General features: G+C 44.0%; 1 protein-coding gene across 6 annotated transcripts in view; it reads left to right on the top strand.

Moving 5' to 3' along the window:
* The window catches only part of LOC111871621 (dystrophin, isoforms A/C/F/G/H), a 502313-nt gene that overhangs the window by 410308 nt on the left and 73708 nt on the right, over positions 1–18297 (top strand). For all 6 annotated transcript variants that reach the window (XM_023864846.1, XM_023864848.1, XM_023864845.1 and 3 more), the window contains one exon: positions 5490–5662. In XM_023864846.1, coding sequence (XP_023720614.1) covers positions 5490–5662 — 173 coding nt within the window. The remainder of the gene's footprint in view (positions 1–5489; positions 5663–18297) is intronic.

Below are 18297 nucleotides of genomic sequence, written 5' to 3'. Positions count from 1 at the left end.
CAATTTTGAGAAGGTTAATATCAGTGGAGTCAGAATTAAATAGTCGATCAGAGGTTTTTACGGCCGCGATTTCACAGAGTACTGCTACGTTATGTTCTCGTGTATAATGCCGGCGTTTCGGAGTGACATACCGCCTTCGTCTTCATTGTCGAAAAGTTAGGAAGGAAACGAGCGTGAAGCACGTAGAAAGCTCTCCTATGCGCAGTTTGTTCTGCTCTCTTCCTACTTCGTGCTCGTTTCTTGCTTAACTTACTCTTCGACCCTGCAGATGGAAGAGATGTTCCTCCAAAAAAGTCTGTTGACTTTACGGGATTTCACGGCGAGATATCCAAAGAAGACAGAATTCTTCAGAATCTGTTTAAAATAAATGTAACTGCACAGAGCTTCACTGCAGTCCGGTTCTGTTGTCACATAATGCGACACGTTATTTTGCTCCGTGGCAGATTTTATGCAGTTCTAAGAAGGAACCTGAAAAGAATGTGTAAAACAGACGCTCTGTTGCAGGATCCCAAGGTAATTCTACGATTGAAATACCAGACGCTTAGAAAGGCGTCGGGAATATAAACAAGATTATGTTTATTAGATCTAAAAGTTTGTCACGATGGTATATTATTACAATTATTGTGTTTCTATGTATTACTGGGCCCAAGTGAGTAGGCTCCGTTTGAAAACGGAGACAGAATCCAGTCTCCAAAACGTTTTAAATAAAAAAACGTAAAAAAGTAAAGATATCTCCGTAACAGGCAGTGTCGTCCCTTAGGGTTTTCAGACGTCGAGGCTCCCACATTTTTTAGGCAGTCGGTTCACAGATGGCGGTGAGGTCAGCCTTACGCGCTGTCCGCCCTTTACCCCCAGGAAGATTCCTGGTACTCATTTCTGTTAGAGGTTGGGTCGATCCCAGGGCCATAATGCGGCTGGAAGGATTACGTCAATTGAAAAATCCAGTGACCTCATCGGGAATCGAACCCGTGACCTTCGTGCTTGTAGCATCTAGGCTACCTCGTGCCCCCGATTACAAAATAGGACGATGGATAATGTCCGGAAACAGTAACTGTAAAATTCTGCTTTTAATGCAGTAAGAATTTCACATGGCTTGTTCCCATGTTATGGGTCATCTTTATTACTAATAAATGTCTCTGCATTGTCACGTAGCCAGTTTATCCCTCAATTGGATCATCATCTCAAGCGGGATCTTTATTCCTAAATTTAAAATTAGTATGTGTTCCAAACCTAACATTAAACAACTTGTTGCACTAGTTCAGAACGTAATCTTACGTAGTTAAACAGCAAAGGCATATTGTTCATGTCAGCATCAATAAGATATTCGATATGAAAGTGGTGGATCTACATAAGTCCGTTAGCATAGAGAGGTTTACGTACCCTGTAATTGTATTGATATTTAGGGCTTTTCATTCTGTCACACACGGTACGTTGATTCTGATATAATAAGCGATTGAATTGAACATATCAATAGATTAGTCAGTACCTTATATTAGACACTACATGTTTCGACCATGGGTGGCCATCCTCTGGTGTGTACATATATGATCATAAATATATTGCAGAATATGTAATCAGGAAATTAAAAATACGAATATTTGTCGCAATTGCTTCATTACCTGGTGTTATTAATTTGTTTTAAGCCTTCAGATGTTTGCTACATTTGCAGTAAATAGATGAAGTTGTTTATCTGCTTAATTAAGCACCCCACCATGAAAGTGAAGGGGGACGGGAGGTATAGCTCCACCATTCTCGACCTCGGCACTATATGGATGTGACTTCATTGATGCACTTTGTTAGAAGCCGGAAGGTCGCGGGTTCGGGTCCCGATGAGTTTTTTTTTTCAATTGACCTAATCCTTCCAGTGACACTATGGCCCTGGAGTCGACTTAGCCTCTAACGGAAATGAGTACCAGGAATCATATGAGGGGGTAAAGGGCAGCCGGTGTGTAAGGCTGACATTCTCACCGCCATCTGTGAGCCGATTGTCTAGATAAAATGTGGGAGCCTCGACGTCTCAAACCCTGTGGGCCTCCACGGTCTGTTACAGGGACAATTTTACCTATTTACCTTAACGCTCTGGCCCCTATACCCCCGGGGAAATAGCCCACGGAACCCTTCGTATTGGAGACTGGGTGAGCCCCAAAGCCGGTCTGAACGCTTTGAAGTAAAGAGAAATCTCGTACCCCTTCTATGAATGTAATCACGGCCATTCAGCATGTTGCCCGTCCCTGTATCGACAGAGCTTCTTGATCAAACTCGACATGCACCTCCACGTGAGTTCTTACCCTCTTGTTCGCTGTGCATTCTCTCGGCGTGCGTTCCTCGAGACACGAGGGAGTCACGTCACGCTCTATAACAGAGGAACACGCGAGAGGAGACATCTGACGGACTGTAAACGTAATAGTCCCTGACATCCGTGCAGTTACACTGTAAGAACCATTCGGTGCTTTTTAGCCTGTTTCCTTATTTTGAAAAAAAAAAATAGAAAGAGGCGTATGAGATCACTTTGCTGTCTGTGTATCCTTCCGTGTCTGTCTTTGTTATTTCAGTGGAAAGTGGTCTTGAATGTTGGGGTGAATGCTGATGTGGAAGGGATTTGGAAGGAAGCGGTCGTTGCTTAATCGGGATAGCCTGTGTACCGGCCGAGATGCGAACCAGATACTTCCCGAATGTGTCTGGAACGTTACCGCTGCACCAGCCAGCTTTGTATGTTGGATGTTAACAGATCAGGCCTATCACGTTTATATTCAGGACGCTACAAATATCAAATCAGTTGTTGAATTGCAACGTACCGAGGGTAAAGCGTTGCAGGCCTGATTATAAAGCGCGATGGTGTAGATTAATATTTCTATGTGTCCTTTCGTCATAGGGGCCTTAGTTTACTCGCTGTGCTTGTTTTCTGAGCAACAGGGACGCACCTGAAGACCACGTGACACGACAGTAGTTTGTTTCTTACGTATCTTTTGTTCGTAGGGGCGAATAACCATGTTGTTACAGCGCCTCTAAACCCATTACTATTTTGCTGTTGCTGCTACTACTACTACTACTACTACTACTACTACTACTACTACTACTACTACTACTGCTGCTACTACTACTACTAATAATAATAATAATAATAATAATAATTTTCTTCCCACTTCCTTCCATTCTTTTCCCTTGCGTATCTTCCTTTTCCCCGTTCTTTCTCTTTTGTCTTAGCCCACTCTGTCTCTTTTTTTCTTTTGCCGGTCTACATTCTCTTTTTCCTATGCTTTCTGTTTCTTTATTCTCCCTTTTCTCTTCTACTTCGTCCTCTTAATATTCTTCTTCTCCGCATCTGTCCGTTTTTCCTTTCTCTCTCCTCCTTTCTCACGCGGTAGCGTAGTTGGTTGAGGGGCTATGCTACAAGCCGGAAGGTCGCGGGTTCAAGTCCCGATGAGGTCATTGGATTTTTTTCAATTGACCTAATCCTTCCAGCCGCATTTGGGCCCTGGGGTTCACTCGGCCTCTAACAAATGAGTACCAGGATTTAATTAAATAATTTTCCTGGGGAGTAAAGCGCGGCCGGCGCGGAAGACTGACAACCTTACCCCCATCTTTGAGCCGATTGTCTGGATAGTGTGGGACCCTCAACGTCTCAAAACCCTATGGGCCTTCACGGCCTGGTACAGGGATAGCTTTACTTTTACTCCTCCTTTCTTAACCTCTTAGTCCTCTCCAATCTCCATTTTTTTTCAGTTTCTAAACTTTTTCTTACTGTTCGTCTTCGTGTCTCTTCCCACTCTTTTATTTTCGTCCCTTTCACACGTCTAGTTTTCTTCTTCGTGTCTCCCTTGTTCTCTTCATTCTCCTGGTCCGTATTGGTATGCTTTCAGAATCTGAAAGAAGCAACATACCGGTTTATTACATAAATAACGAACTTCATAGCAAGGAGTTCTGTCGCTTTTCATGGCATTAGTAAGCACGCCCATTCAGGTCTCTGCAGTTGGAACCGTGAAAAGAGCCTAGTTCATATTGGAATTTGAGCGAAGCATCCGCTGCTCGTCTGTCAATGCAACACGTCAACTTTTGTTGAGAGAAACAGTTTCGCCTTAGTTACTATGATGAGCTGAACAGTTATGGCTCGTTTGTTGCTCTCAAACTTTAGACATAAGCATACTTCCTGACACCCCCACCCCCACCCCTACTTTTCGTGCATTTGCAACAAACCTGCCCTTCGAAATTGCAAGATAGAGGCTTCGAGTGCTGGCGCGGCTCACCTTACAGCAGTTCATTAGGCAAAGCTCGCTCTACCGCGGGGAATACGTTTACACTATGACATGAAGCATTATCGCCCTACGTAGATACACTTCGGCGTCTGCGTCCTACCCGAATTTACGTCGCCGTTGACTATGATGTCAGTATGTTGCAATACACATTTCCAATGCCATTCTTCACAGAGCTAATCGATACTCTGACTGTCCACGTATTTCGTAAGCTGCCACGCAGTCTGACTGAAGTAAAATAAGGCTTGTATGCAGGGGTTTGTTTTTGGTTTCTTTGGGCGGTGTGAGACTCAGTCCACTTGGTACGTCGGCCGCTAACTGGCGTATTGTACCAGCCCCAAATGACAGATGAGTATTCATTTGATGGAATTATAATTAGCAGGAAAAACCGAAGTACCCGGAAGAATAGTTTATTTAGTCTTGAAACTGGTCGAAACAGCGACCCTTCAAAGCCTGAAATTAATGAAAATAATAATTACACATCAGAGAAAGAACACTATATGCCCATTAAAGGCCAGAAAATTTGTTTATGCGTCTGAGGAACACGGGAAACGCATATTCTATGGTCAAAATGCGGCGTTTTTTGAATGTTAAAACAGGCGGTACAGAGGCCTGTGTAATCACTTTGCTTAAAGCCTGATTGTTCTCTATGTACCATGTGCTTTAACATACTAAAACTCTGCATTCTTCCCACAGAGTGTATCTGTATCTTTGTATGGTTCTCACAACAAACAGCGATTCTTTCCCTGAACAGCCTTAACCGGTTTGGCTTTGTCATGGAGACGTAACGTGTTTCCTGTGAGGTACGAGCTGAATTTATATATATACTCGTAAGTTATTTAGAAGACATTGCGTCTCCAAAGGTTTAGTGGGAATGTGTGACGAATTATCTGGCGGATGCAGTCACAGTATCGATGCTGAACATTTTACGGAAAGGAAATACAACTCAGTAGTTTGCATTTACTGGATGAAGCCGATGTGACAGTATCGGGACGCCGGAAATTATATTGAGCGTGGCTGTTACTGCGTGATACTTCTGTCGTTATATCCTTTTGCACTCGCTCTTCGTCGAGGCCCCGCGTTGTGGGTTCCGGCCGTCATGTATAAATATTCAATAACAAATACGTTTCTGGAAAACATGAAAGTAATACTAGGTTGCCATTTAGTGAATTATTCATACTGATATAAATATTGATATCTGGGTGGGTTTTTTACAGTGTTGCCTTTCCGTTGTTGCAGGACTTACAGTCTGAAATTGAGAGTCACAGAGATGTGTTCGCTTCTCTCAACGGCACTGGAAGGAAGTTGCTTAGCAGTCTGGCGTCCCAGGACGACGCCGTCATGCTACAGCGACGTCTCGACGAGATGAACCAACGGTGGCACCATCTCAAAGCCAAGAGCATGGCCATTAGGTGAGTACATTGAGCTGTATACTGTATCTACCCTATCTTTGAGGATACGTTATCATCAGATAGTGACGTAGAGAGTTACTTCATGATTTCATAATTAACCAGAGTGTATTTTCAACGTGCAGTAGAAACCATAATGGCTGTACCGGTTATATCCTTGAGCACCAAGGACTTTCCTTTCGTGAGATTGGCTACGTCAAGACATGACGTAACCTCAGAGGTGTTTCATGTACCAGTAACTTGATCTAGGGGCACAGAAAGCTAGTTCTTGGTATTGCGGCTTCCAGTTCCCGCTTGGAGCATGCCCCGTGTGTTTTCGTATATATTTATTTTTGGTTTATTTAACGACCGACCGAGCGACCGCCGCTTGTCGACGAAGTTAGTGCCAACTTTAGCGGATAGAGAGTGTCTCGTGATCAGCACAATGGATCCCCACGGTCGTTGATTTCGGTTTTCTAGACCGGAGCCTCTATTTCCTTGAAATAGCTCCTCAGTTCTCGGTCGATAGAGTTAGCTTGCGGACTAAAACCACGGAGTTTGTTTTTATTTAACGACGCTTTGAGTAGTCCAGACTGTATGCTATCGAATGTTAGACTTGCCAGTTAATAACTGGAAAGGTTGAAGGAAGTGGCCATGATGAAAATTGAGGTACTTTCCTCACGTTTGTTTGCTGGAACTGAGGACAACCGGTCTCCGAACGGATATATGAACCCGGCATCTCACATTATGAAGCAGGAGGTTTACTCATTTGATCACGGGGCGTTTGGTTTGTCCCACATGTGTAAGAGGCCTTACGGTGTACCGATTCCATGCCCTGCTTTTTGTATGGGCCTGAGTTCGGAAATGTTACGGATTGGATCGGACTGTGAGGGAGAAAAGAAGAAATAGAACTTTAGAATCTAATGACTTCATGTAATGAAGCGTAAAGCAGTTGGACAGAATAGTGTCTGATATTGAACCATCGGTTTGTAAATTGTCAGGTCATGCACTGATTGGTCGAATAACCGTTACGTCATATCATTCCCGTTACGTTGCGACTTGCAGTGCTTTAAGGTTTGAAAAACTATAAATCTCATACAGAAATTTGGAACATTAAGCTTTACAAGAATCACATGTTTGTTATTTAGAGTGATCGAAAGTTGTTCGTTTTGAAGGNACGTCGGTTAAAACCAAGAATACACGGCGCCACATCCCAGAAGACGACTTTCTTCATAGTCATCGCCGTGAAAACCTCAAAACTTACATATTGTTCGTTTTGGTTTGCAACGTAACGGATCTTCTTTATGAAGATTCCTTGGAATTGATAGTTTTTTTAATATTCCGTCAAGCATTTAAATAAAAAAGAGTTCTCCTCTAGTGTCTCGCCCCTACTTAGTCAAGCCGAGAAAGTCAGGCAGCAACTTTATTTATAGAACATTTTATTCTCCAGGGGAATTCCTTTCCTCGGGTCCCCCCGCCCCCAAAGAGGTATGTTAAAACCGCTGCTGCAATGTCGTTATTTTTCCCCTCTGTTCTAAAGTTGGTTACCCACTTCGTATCTGCATAAGACGTAAAGCGGAGTCCGTTTCTCAGATTGAAACTCCTTGACTTATAGGCAACGTTTTGAGCACTAAGAATCAGGCTCCCTGGTGAAGACTGTGTATTTATATTCAGATCTTGGGTGCCTGTGTCACTTCTATGGAAGCTACGCGTTCCGTCACGAATCCAGAATTTATACGTCAACGAAATGTACACACTTCGGCTGATGGCGTTACGAAATATTGTCTCCTGTTAGCTGTGGACACAATTTCAGTTAGCTCGTGTTTACAGCACCGGAATGTTGGAATTCTTGTCAAGTTATTGCTCACTGATTATTATAGTTCCGGGGTACGCGGTAACGTAGTTGGCTGAGGCATTATGCTGCAAGCCGGAAGGTTTCGGGATCGATTCCCGATGAGGTGGATTTTTTAAATTGACCTAATCTTTCCAGCCGCACTGTGGCCCTGATGACGACTCAGCCTCTAACAGAAATGAGTACCAGGTATCTTCCTGGGGGGCTAAAGGGCGGCCGACACGTAAGGCTGACAACCTTGCCGCCATCTGTGAGCCGATTGTCTAGATAATGTGGGACCCTCAGCGTCTCACAACCCTATGGGCCTTAACGGCCTGGTACAGGGATAGCTTTACCTCTTATCTTCTTATGGTTCTAAAGTAAAGTTTATGATTCACTGTGTATATATGTGTGTGCGTTTTTCTGTGTTTGTGTACAGGTAGAGGCCTTGCGACGAGCTGATCACCCGTCCAAGGAGTCCTACCGTCTGTAAAATGATGATGGAACTGAAAATCAGATACCAGAGCCCAATTGGGTTGTAGAGCCAGTGAGGAAAAAATACGTAGTCAGTAGGAACACAAGACAGGCGGCCAGCCCGCCGCAAGACCACTAAATATACATAGAACAACACAAACAGAATAAACGCAGGCATTCATGCCTCCAGAGTGATTCGAACCCATGACCCCAGTGTTCCAGCGAGCGAACACAGTTCATGCCTCAGCCAGCGTGGCCACTGTGATGGGCTCGTATGATTGTTAGGATGCTGAAATATAGGATATTACGACGAACGGGGCATGCATTTAGGATGGGGCGACAGAACGCAAAATTTGAGTGAAGACACATTCTGGAAGACAGTAACTGGGAAGATCTGAGAAGAGATGAGAAGGGTTACATTAAGATGGATCATTGGGAAATAAGTTATATAGATTAGTTTGGATTGAATTGGCTAGAATTGAATCCGCACTCGGTCATTTAGTATTAACCTTGTTGGATCTTCGGGTTTTAGTGCCACATAATTAACAGTGATGACGATGATGATAATAGTAATAAAAAAAATAAAGCTATCCCTGTAACACGCCGGAAGGCCCATAAGGTTGTGAGACGTTGAGGGTCCAACATTATCTAGACAGTCGGCTCAAATATGGCGGTAAGGTTGTCAGCCTTACGCGCCGGCCGCGCTTTACTCCCCAGGAAAATTCCTGATACTCATTTCTGTTAGTGGCTGAGTAAACCTAGGGGCCTAGTGCGGCTGGAAGGATTAGGTCAATTGAAAGAAATCCAATGACCTCATCGGGACTTGAACCCGCGACCTTCCGGCTTGTAGCATAGCCCCTCAACCAACTACGCTACCGCGATGATAGTAATAATAATAATAATAATAATAATAATAATAAATGCCATAAGCTGATAGATGCTGTGCTAGTCAAGACTTTTCTGATTTTATTTTTGGAACCCAAAGGTATGTTACCGCGTAAGTAAGAGCTCACCATTGTTCGTTGTCACGAAATAACTGTCATTTTAATATTATCCTCCTATCCACTTCCAGGTTTTCCAAGCAGTATTTTAATTTCAGGTTTTCCCGACCAAAACTTTATCCATTACCCAAACTTGCTGTGCATGCTACATGACCCGCCTGTCTCATACTAATATTATTTAGTGCAGGGTACAAGTTGTGAAGCCCTTCGTTATGAATAACAGTAACAATTGGCCGGTGCTGCTCACTCAGTATAGCGCCTAGCCTACAAACTGGCCAACATACGTCTTCTCTCCAAATGTCCAGACTAGCTGGGGCACACCCCGCTACCTACACAATGGGCGCCGGGGGTTGAGCGTCAGGGGCGTGAAGGTCTGAGAGCGAGGCGCTTCATAACTTGTACTCTTCGCCAAGTCAAGGTTGATGCGATGGGCAGGGCATGTAGCACGAATAGAACGAAGATGAATGCATGTAGGATATTGGGGGAAGCGAGAAGTAAAGAGACCACTAGGAAGACTAAGACATAGGTGGATGAGTAGTATTAAAATGGATCTTAGATAAGATATGATGGTATGGACTGGATTGATCTGGCTTAGAATAGGGACCAGTGTAGGGCTCTTGTGAACACGGTAATGAACTTCCAGGTTCCATAAAATGTTGGGAAGTTCTTGAGCAGCAGCACAATTGGCGGCTTCTCAAGAAGGGCTAAGCTCCATGAAGTTGATTAGTAGTACTGAGCGTAAGAACGATAGAGCTTTGCGTCCACTTTATCGTAGATAAGCACAGGGACAACTGTGCAGTTTTTTTAATACTAATATGGTAACAGTTCAATAATTTTAATAAAGTTGATAACGCTCTGACAAACTAGTTCAGACGATAAATTAGTGTGTCTGTCATGTAGACGTTCTTAAAAGAGTCATCAAACGGGCGGACGGACGAGATGCTTCGTTATTGGGGATCCGTAAACGTTGAAGAGTGATTTCGCCAGATTGTAGCAACAGTGCAAAGGAGTCTATGTCTGTAATTCATCTTGTAATTCTAGGACATGTTCCACTTTTTCACCGTGCCCATTTCACGTTATATTTTACAGTTGAGGGATTCTGGAACTCAGAAATTGCAAAATTTCATCAGACAGTGAGAGAATTTTCTGTTCCCTTAAACCTTTAAAGCAGTTTGGCCTCTGTAATGCATCAGTTACTTTACCATTTAAAAACTCGGCGTTTTGCCCGCAGAATGTATTTTATGTTTTACTTCTGGCTCTCAGAATAAACGGAGATTATGTTCCCGAACAGCATTGCCCATTTGGTCTTAGCAAGGGAGACGCAGTCTGTGTGTTGTGATGTATAAAGCGAATTATTATGTTTTTATTTAGATGAAATTCATGGTTTGGAAGGCAGCACCGCAAACAAGAATTTTCTTTCTCAGTTGATGTGATTAATGTTCCGAAGTGCTTGGGAGTTGCAGCTCCTTTCAGCTGAGGCTGTTCTGCAACCCTTGCTGAGGATGCATAGCGCAGAGCAATTATAATCTGTAGACTTCTCTTCTACGGAGTATTACAGTGTTAAACTATTAGAAGTAGGAAAACTTTCCGCTAGATTCTGTGTAGCAGGTACTTCGGAAGAAGTTTTATTTATGCGCCGCTTGTCAAGTCAGCTAGCGTTTCCTAGATACGAGTTTTTAAAGCAGATATTACCCATTAGCATTTGTTTGTTTTCGTGTATCCGCGTTTCGCCACCAGCAGCGGCGCACCCATTTATTATAGCTGAATATACATTTAAATAAATCGGTCCATTTGCGTCGGGAATTAAATGAAATGGTCCATTTGTGTTGGTAAATACAGGTATGCAGAGCACGGCGTGGGTTGTATGGGCCTCTTTATGTAAGGATTATTATACTATGTATTGACTAGCAGGACACGACCTTGGAGAGACAGAGAAATAAACGGTAGACAGAAGAATTACAAGCGTCTGTAGCACAGCCGCGATTTCACGATAGCTCGTATCAGCGCCCAGCGTTGTCCGCTTCGAAGTAGCGGTGGCTGACAGCCTCATGTTGGCTGTAAGGATTGCTAGAATCTGTAATTCTCAATATTGATCACCAAAAATAATTATCATCCGTTATGTTATTTAGGTTCTATATTTCCGTTCTTTCGTCCTTCTGTATTTCTTTCACGAAATAAATTTTCGAGAAAGTTTTGGTTTGAATGGTAGCTACATATTAACTCTTTATAGCACAGTAGTTCCTAAACTTTCGAAAACTCTTCATTTTGCTCATACATCGTGTTTATGTGTTCCGTATGGCTCTCACGATAAACAGCGACTCTGTCCCTAAACAGCATTAACCGGTTTGGCTTTGTAGCGGACACGTAATATGTTTCCTGTGAGGTATGAAGTGAATTCTTATATGCACTTTAAATTATGCTTTAAAGGGTTAAAGTGAGAGTCGTGGAGAGTTTTGATGGCTTCCAAAGCCGGCAGGCAGTAAAATATAATTATTATTCCCGTGAGACTCTGAACCAAGGATCATTGTGCTGACGAGGGCCAGCAGCAGTTTAGTGGTCAGTAGAGGGGTTAAGAGGGTTAGGGTCTGGAGAGCGAAGCCTTATCCTTCACCTCAGTTATCTGAGATGTTATGAAAATTTTGCTGTCAGGTAGGAGAACGCTTGTTATCTCTTGGAGTACTGAAATATGTTATTGTATTTTCTATATAGGCATAATGCTCTTCTGTAACATATTGATAACACTTGTAGCCCTGCGTCTCATTGTGTGGCACATTTAGGATGTCTTGTCACAAAATGAGGCCCCCTCCTTCACTTTATGATATAAGCATTTGAGGCCCTTACAATTTTATACATTTCCTCCATTTTTTATGTACCCATATTCACGTTAAATTTCTGTATGTTTAAGTAGGACCTCGTCACTTTTTGTTGTGTGCCTATATTGCTCTTTTTCTTGGAACAGTTTGTTTCCTTTTAACGAAGGTCATCACAACGTGTTCATGTTGGGACATAAAATTCATTGGGACTGCAATTTCTACTGACGCTCTCGTCACATTTATATCTCGGCTGAACCCGTAAGAAAGCAGTTAACGATACCTGTAGATCGTTGTAGCATGGGCAGTAATTGTACGGTTTTATTGGCTGTAGCAGTTTGGGTGTCTCTGTTCCAGATTGCGCGCTCCTTAGCACGTGATGGGCTGTCCGTCCGCACTAATAACACCAAAGGAGACAATAAATTATGGGCGGGAATGGTTTTATGGTTAGGTCTTTTCACTTGGTTGCAAATAATTCTGTTTGGCAGATGCTTCGTTAAAATATTTGTATATTTTTTCAAGGTACAGTTATCCCTCCTTGTAGTTGGTTGAGGCACTATGCTACAAGCGGGTTCAAGTTCCGATGAGGTCATTGGATTTTTTAGTTGACCTAATCCTTCCAGTCGCAATATAACCCCGAGGTCGACTCAGCCTCTAACGGAAATGAGTACCAGGAATCTTCCTGGGGATAAAAGGCGGCGTTCTGGCTCGTAAGGCTGACAACGCTACCCGCAGGACACCACCGTATATTCATGTGATATAAATTATGGAATTGTTTGTCTTAACAGACTCATTAATATTCATCATTTGATTCCATCGTAGTTTCTATTTCTGTAGTGACAAAATAAAAATGGCGTCTGTTTTAAATAATGTATTCCTTTTGCGAGCGCCACATAAATGCATTTCCGTTTCCCTGATTAAGGAGTCGCGATAAATTTAAGTTTCTCTTCGTCTTCCTGACATGGATATTGCATTATTTTTTGCTTTCGCCTCTGTTTCCCCTACTTGGATTCTAACGTTGTTTGGTTTCTTCGTAACTAAAGGACTAACGAATGTGACGCGAGGGAACCCAATTCCCAGACACACGTCTCGCCTCGGTTTCCGTCTTTCTTCTGAACAGAGGCGCCATGTCCTGTTGTTCTGTGACTGCTTGTAGTTTTCATTGTGTAGTTAATATCATTGTTACGTTTAAGGGTATGCTAACTGCTTCATTTCGATGTTTCGTGTTTAGAATATTCTCACATTTTGCAGTATTATCTGAAAGAGATATTTGTATATTAGGAAGATGAATTGCCCTCTTTAAGAAAGAATAAACGTACAAGAACGCGATATGTGTGTGAGATATTGGCCTTGCGGGTTCTTAAGAGTAAATAGTATACAAGCATAATGGGTAAATAGAATGCAGGGTGATGTTCACTTTGTACTTACATTCAGTGAGAAGTTGGCTTTGAAACAAGTTTAAAATATTTGTATTGCCACGGTTTTGAACCGTCCTAACGGTTTCCCGTTCATCTGAGACGAGCTGGTTTTGCATTACGGCGACCATAAATTGTCAGTAGTCGTTTATATTGTGGCATATAGACCCGTTGCTAGGTAACGGCTCCGCCAACAGACACGTACGGAACACTTGTGCTGCAACAGAGGAACGGTAGTTTCTACGCAGTTGGTACTGAGGAATTATAAGCAGGGCAAGTAACAGTAAGGGCTCGGCTGAAAGAGAACTGTGCTTGTGAGTCCCAAAGGGCTTGGTGCCTAAACGAAATGATTGGCGGTAAACCGCCACTCATAAAGTGACGCTGACTCTGGCTTCTGTTGGTGAGTTAGACACCCGCTGGGGTTCAGTTGTGAGCTGTTTCTGTTAGAAACTGGTAGCTGAGGCCGGGGAAAGTTCGGGAACCAAGAGGAAAGGGAGCGTCCGCCTTTTGAAGCCGCTACCAAGTAACGGCAGAGAGACGTGATTGTGGACACTAATGTGTCTAGTAGTGTACTGTAAATTGTAGTCGCTCCCTGTATCAAAGAGTCCAATAAAACCAATTACAAATCCAATCCAACGACGTCTCACCACCTCCAGGGCCTGTTACAGGGATACCGTTACCTTTGCCGATCACAGTGGCCGTGCTGTCTAATGCATGAACGGTCTTCGCCCGCTCAAATGCTAGGGTCGTGGGTTCGAATCCAACTCGAGGAATGGATGTCTGTGTGCGTTTATTCTATGTTTGTGTTGTTCTCTGTGTAAGTAGCGACCTTGCGACGGGCTGATCTCCCATCCAAGGAGTCCAACCGACTGTGTGTAGGATTAAGAACATGAAAAAGCGGCCAAGGTTCTGAGGACTATAGAGCCATAGAGAGAGAGCGCGCTTGAAGGTAATCGTGTGCGTAAACATGATAACGGTCTATAAAATAATTGATTAATGTTCATTAAAATCTAAGATGCGTTTTTTGGAGGCTAAGAGATTGGTAAACATGTCATGAGCACAGTTCTCTGTTGTACGTATTAATCATTTTGTCTGTGCCTTGTCTTAACTGGAAGAACGTTGTTTTGAAGTACTCGTACTTTCAGTGAACAGTGAAACAGCTCGCCGATAGGGGGTTTCAGTCAGTATTACACGCAGTTCCTTAATCCTTTCGTCCTCATATTCTTTCTTACTAGTCATGATCTCTAGTTATTGTAGATAAATAAAGTTCCTGTGATTAACTAATTAAGCACTACGTCATGAAGGCGTATGGTGGAGTGGATATACAGATCCACATTTTCTTGACCTCGGCACTAGCTGGAAGTGAAAATTGTAAGCTAAGGACGGAATTCTTTGCGTTTCCATCGCCCGCCCGTAACTCCCCATTCATTGAATCCCAGTTGGAGTGAACTGTGCCCTGTTTCAGCTGTCCGGTGCAGAAGGCAGGGACGGCGTGATGTCCGGGCTACTGCGCCTGATTCATTGTAGCCTCAACAGCCAATCTGAAGCTCACGTTCTGCCCCTGCAGAACTTGGGAGACATAGAAGTTACTCTTGTAGACTAACACGAACAGATCCTGTACGTGTAATAGTAATTACATGCATATATTTAGGCTTAGCTCAGTCAGTAAGTATAGTGATTAGGCTGTGGAATGGGTGACCTCAGGCGATCTTGCGATTTCTATTTTTTTTTCTTTGTGCTGCGGCCCCAATTTGGGCCTTGATCTTCTTCCATGAAACTTTCCGTTTGACTTCGGTTTACTAGATCTTAGACATTCGGTAGGACGCCTTAGACGGGTGATCAGCTCGTCGCAAGGCCTATACCTGTACACAAACACCGAACACCCATGCCCTGAGTGGGATTCGAACCCACGATCCCGGCTTCCGAGCGAGCGAAGACAGTACATGCCTTAGACCACTGGGCTACCGTGACCGGCTTGCGATTTGTATACCTTTTCTACGTAATATTGTCACGGTAGTGAAATGTTGGAGGCTGTTGTGTTCTGGAAATGTGCATAGTTTGTGGGAGGTAAGGATTGCATACAGAATTTTGGTACGAAACTCTGTTCTAAAGCAATTACTTGGAAGACCGAGGATTATGGGGGATGACATTGACATGGATGTTTAAGGCTCAGAGAGACAGAGTGTGACGGTGGGGGAGTGGATGAAAGGGTTTATTGATCTGCCACTGGAGGTATTATGTATGAACGGTGTTGAACCTCTGGATTATACGACCAGAGAGTTAGTACAGATTATATTCTATCGTAAAGCACGCAGTTTTCCAAATGCATTTACTTATATTACATTGGATAGAAGCTTCCCTACCTCCTCGTAAATATAAAAGGTAAATTTGTCGCTGTGCTTAAATTAAGCATCACACTAAGATGTACAAAGGAGCACGGGTATTGTACGCATTCTTAACCTCAGCACTGGATGGAGGTTGAATGGTTGGCTTCTCGCCCCTGCCAGTTTTACTACACGGAGGAACCATGGGTACCCACTGGATATGAGGCTTGGGGACCCCGGGATTGATTTGGATCTGGTGGGGAAGACAAACTTTTATGGCCCTGCCAAGAATTGAACCCTGTCGTCCGGCTCGTACCATAGTCAGTATTGTCGCGTAGTATGTCTGTAGACGGGAATCGGATAGGTGACCACTGGACACTCACGGCTTGTGACTACACTTCACAGATCACTGCCATACACAGCCTAGTGTCCCCAGTCTGTTAGTCTCTCCACTGTCCGTGTCCTGGCAAAGAATTTTAACACAGGAACCATAATTATCTCACTGAATTACACACTCTAAATTTCACACATAAATTCTTCTCTTCACAGCCGGACATTCAACTTAGCAGCCTTGCAAGTAATTTTTCTTAATGCTAGTGGGGTGGGACTAAGTCCCTTGTACTGCGGCTACCTCTGGCCTATTGTACCAGCCCCAGATGATATGTGAGGGCGATTGTGGAGCAATTGGTGGAATGAAGATTGGCAGGGGAAACCGAACTACTCTGAGAAAGCCTGCCCTAGCGCCACTTTGTCCACCACAAATCCCACTTGACCAGACCCCGGGATCGAACCCGGGCCACCGCGATGGGAAGCCAGCGACTAACCGCTTCAGCTATGGCACGGCCACTCTTGCAACTAACTAGTTGCCCCAAACCGTCCCCGTTATATCATCTCGGCATGGATCACATAAAAATTACCGTTTTTCTGTTGCGTTCGTGTCCGTTGCCGCGGGAACCTCCTTACGGAGCCGTTGCCTAGAAACGGTTGTGGCCCGGACCACAGAAACCCCGTTCAAGTGACTAAGCTGCCGTTGTAGAATAAGATAGTAAGATATACATGATCTGCTTTACAGAGTCTGGATTGACAGAAGACTTATGTGTGGTGCAAAAGGAAGAATATTCAATAACATGCTACATGTGCGATACGTACACTTGACAAAGGCGGAGCCTGTTCGTAAGGTACAAACCCATCTTCTCGTCAGAGAGGATGTTACAGTTCAATTGAAAAAAAAGTCTGTGGTCCTGAGTCTCAAGAGGCTTGACGCCAAGACGAGCCATTTGACAGTAAACCGCCAGTCGTAAAGTAAGTTTGACTTTTCGTTCACGCGAGTTCTGTACTAGAGGCTGTAAAGAGAGGATATTAAGGCGTGCAGCTGAAGAATCTGCGCTATCGAAAGCCGTTGCCAGGGAACGGCTGGTGAAGACACAGCAGGGTGGATAAAGGATTAAGAGGTGCTGTGGTGATTTGCGAATTGAAATTAGCTGTGGCGCTCTAATTACTTGTAACTCTGAGTCGCGTGTAAGTGGTCAGTAAATCCATTCACCAATCTAAACCCCGTCTAATTACACAACATGCGATAAGGCAGCGTTAAACATGGAAGAGTCGTCATGGGTGACAATCGAAAGTGCAGACTTCTTTTTATGTTCCGTTTTGTCTTCAGTTGAGAGGTGCAAGGTGGCAGTGTCGTATGCATAGTTATGACCCCCTGATAAAGTAATATCGAAGGTTCAGTCAGAGAATTGATGTTACCAATAACCCACTTTTTTGCCTCCTAGAAATTCGTATGTTTTATAAGGGCTCATATTTCGTTCACTGGTCAGGACTGTCCACTTCTATCGTCCCCTCAGAAAGCGTCACGTGCAGGAAATGTGGTCAAGGGGAATACCCCTCCTGCCATACACTTTGTCTTTGCGCAGTTCTGACTGGGCGTAAAAATGTTACCTGTGGCTCAGCGTGGTTAGAATTGGCAGGCATCAGGAAGGCCTCAGTCAGGGTAGTTCTGGTTCTAGCATCTCAATCGGGGTTTAAGCGAGGTTCGAGGCACAGTCGTCTGAGTTCTTTGGGCAACTGAAAGTGGCCTCATGCCAGGCGGTTAATGACCGGCTTCTCATCGCGGCGGCCCCGGTTCGAGCCTATTTAAGTATGGGATTTGTGGTTTACAAAATTGCACTGAAGCAGGTTTCTTCCTAATACTTCAGTTTCCCCTGTCAATTCTCATTCCACCTAATGTTCCATCATCTATCATCCGGGTTTGGCCGCGCCATAGCTCAAGTGGTTAGTCGCTGGCTTCCCACCGCGGCGGCCCGGATCTGGTCAAGTGGGATTTGTGGTGGACAAAGTGGCGCTGGAGCGGGTTTTCTCCGAGTACTTCGGTTTCCCCTGCCAATCTTCATTCCACGAAATTCTCCATTATCGTAATCACCCGGGGCAGGTTACAATAGGCCATTCAGTGGCCGCCGTGCTGAGTGGACTCAGTTGGACTCCACCCCACCCTTCGCTTCCCTTTGCCCGCTTGTTAACATTCCACAGCTGAACCCTCAACTAAACTGTAGCGCAGTTATCCTCAAGATAACTTCTCGGCATTAACCACACAGAAAACAGCTGTTGAGGCGTGTTTACCACGCCATTGCATAGAAACTGTCGCAGCGCGCACCACATAGAAAACAGCCTCTATATTCTTGAGTCGTGTTTACCGAGCCATAGCTTAGAAACTGGCTACTATTTTTGCAGGCGTTATATAGCAACGGCCACTGTTTACAGAGTCACAGGCTAGCAACGGATCTATACGCCACAATATGATCTTC

This window comes from Cryptotermes secundus, unplaced genomic scaffold, assembly GCF_002891405.2.
Source record: "Cryptotermes secundus unplaced genomic scaffold, Csec_1.0 scaffold1968, whole genome shotgun sequence".
NCBI lineage: Eukaryota > Metazoa > Arthropoda > Insecta > Blattodea > Kalotermitidae > Cryptotermes > Cryptotermes secundus.
Note: the sequence above shows the minus strand (reverse complement) of the source record. Positions and strands in the feature narration are given on the sequence as shown.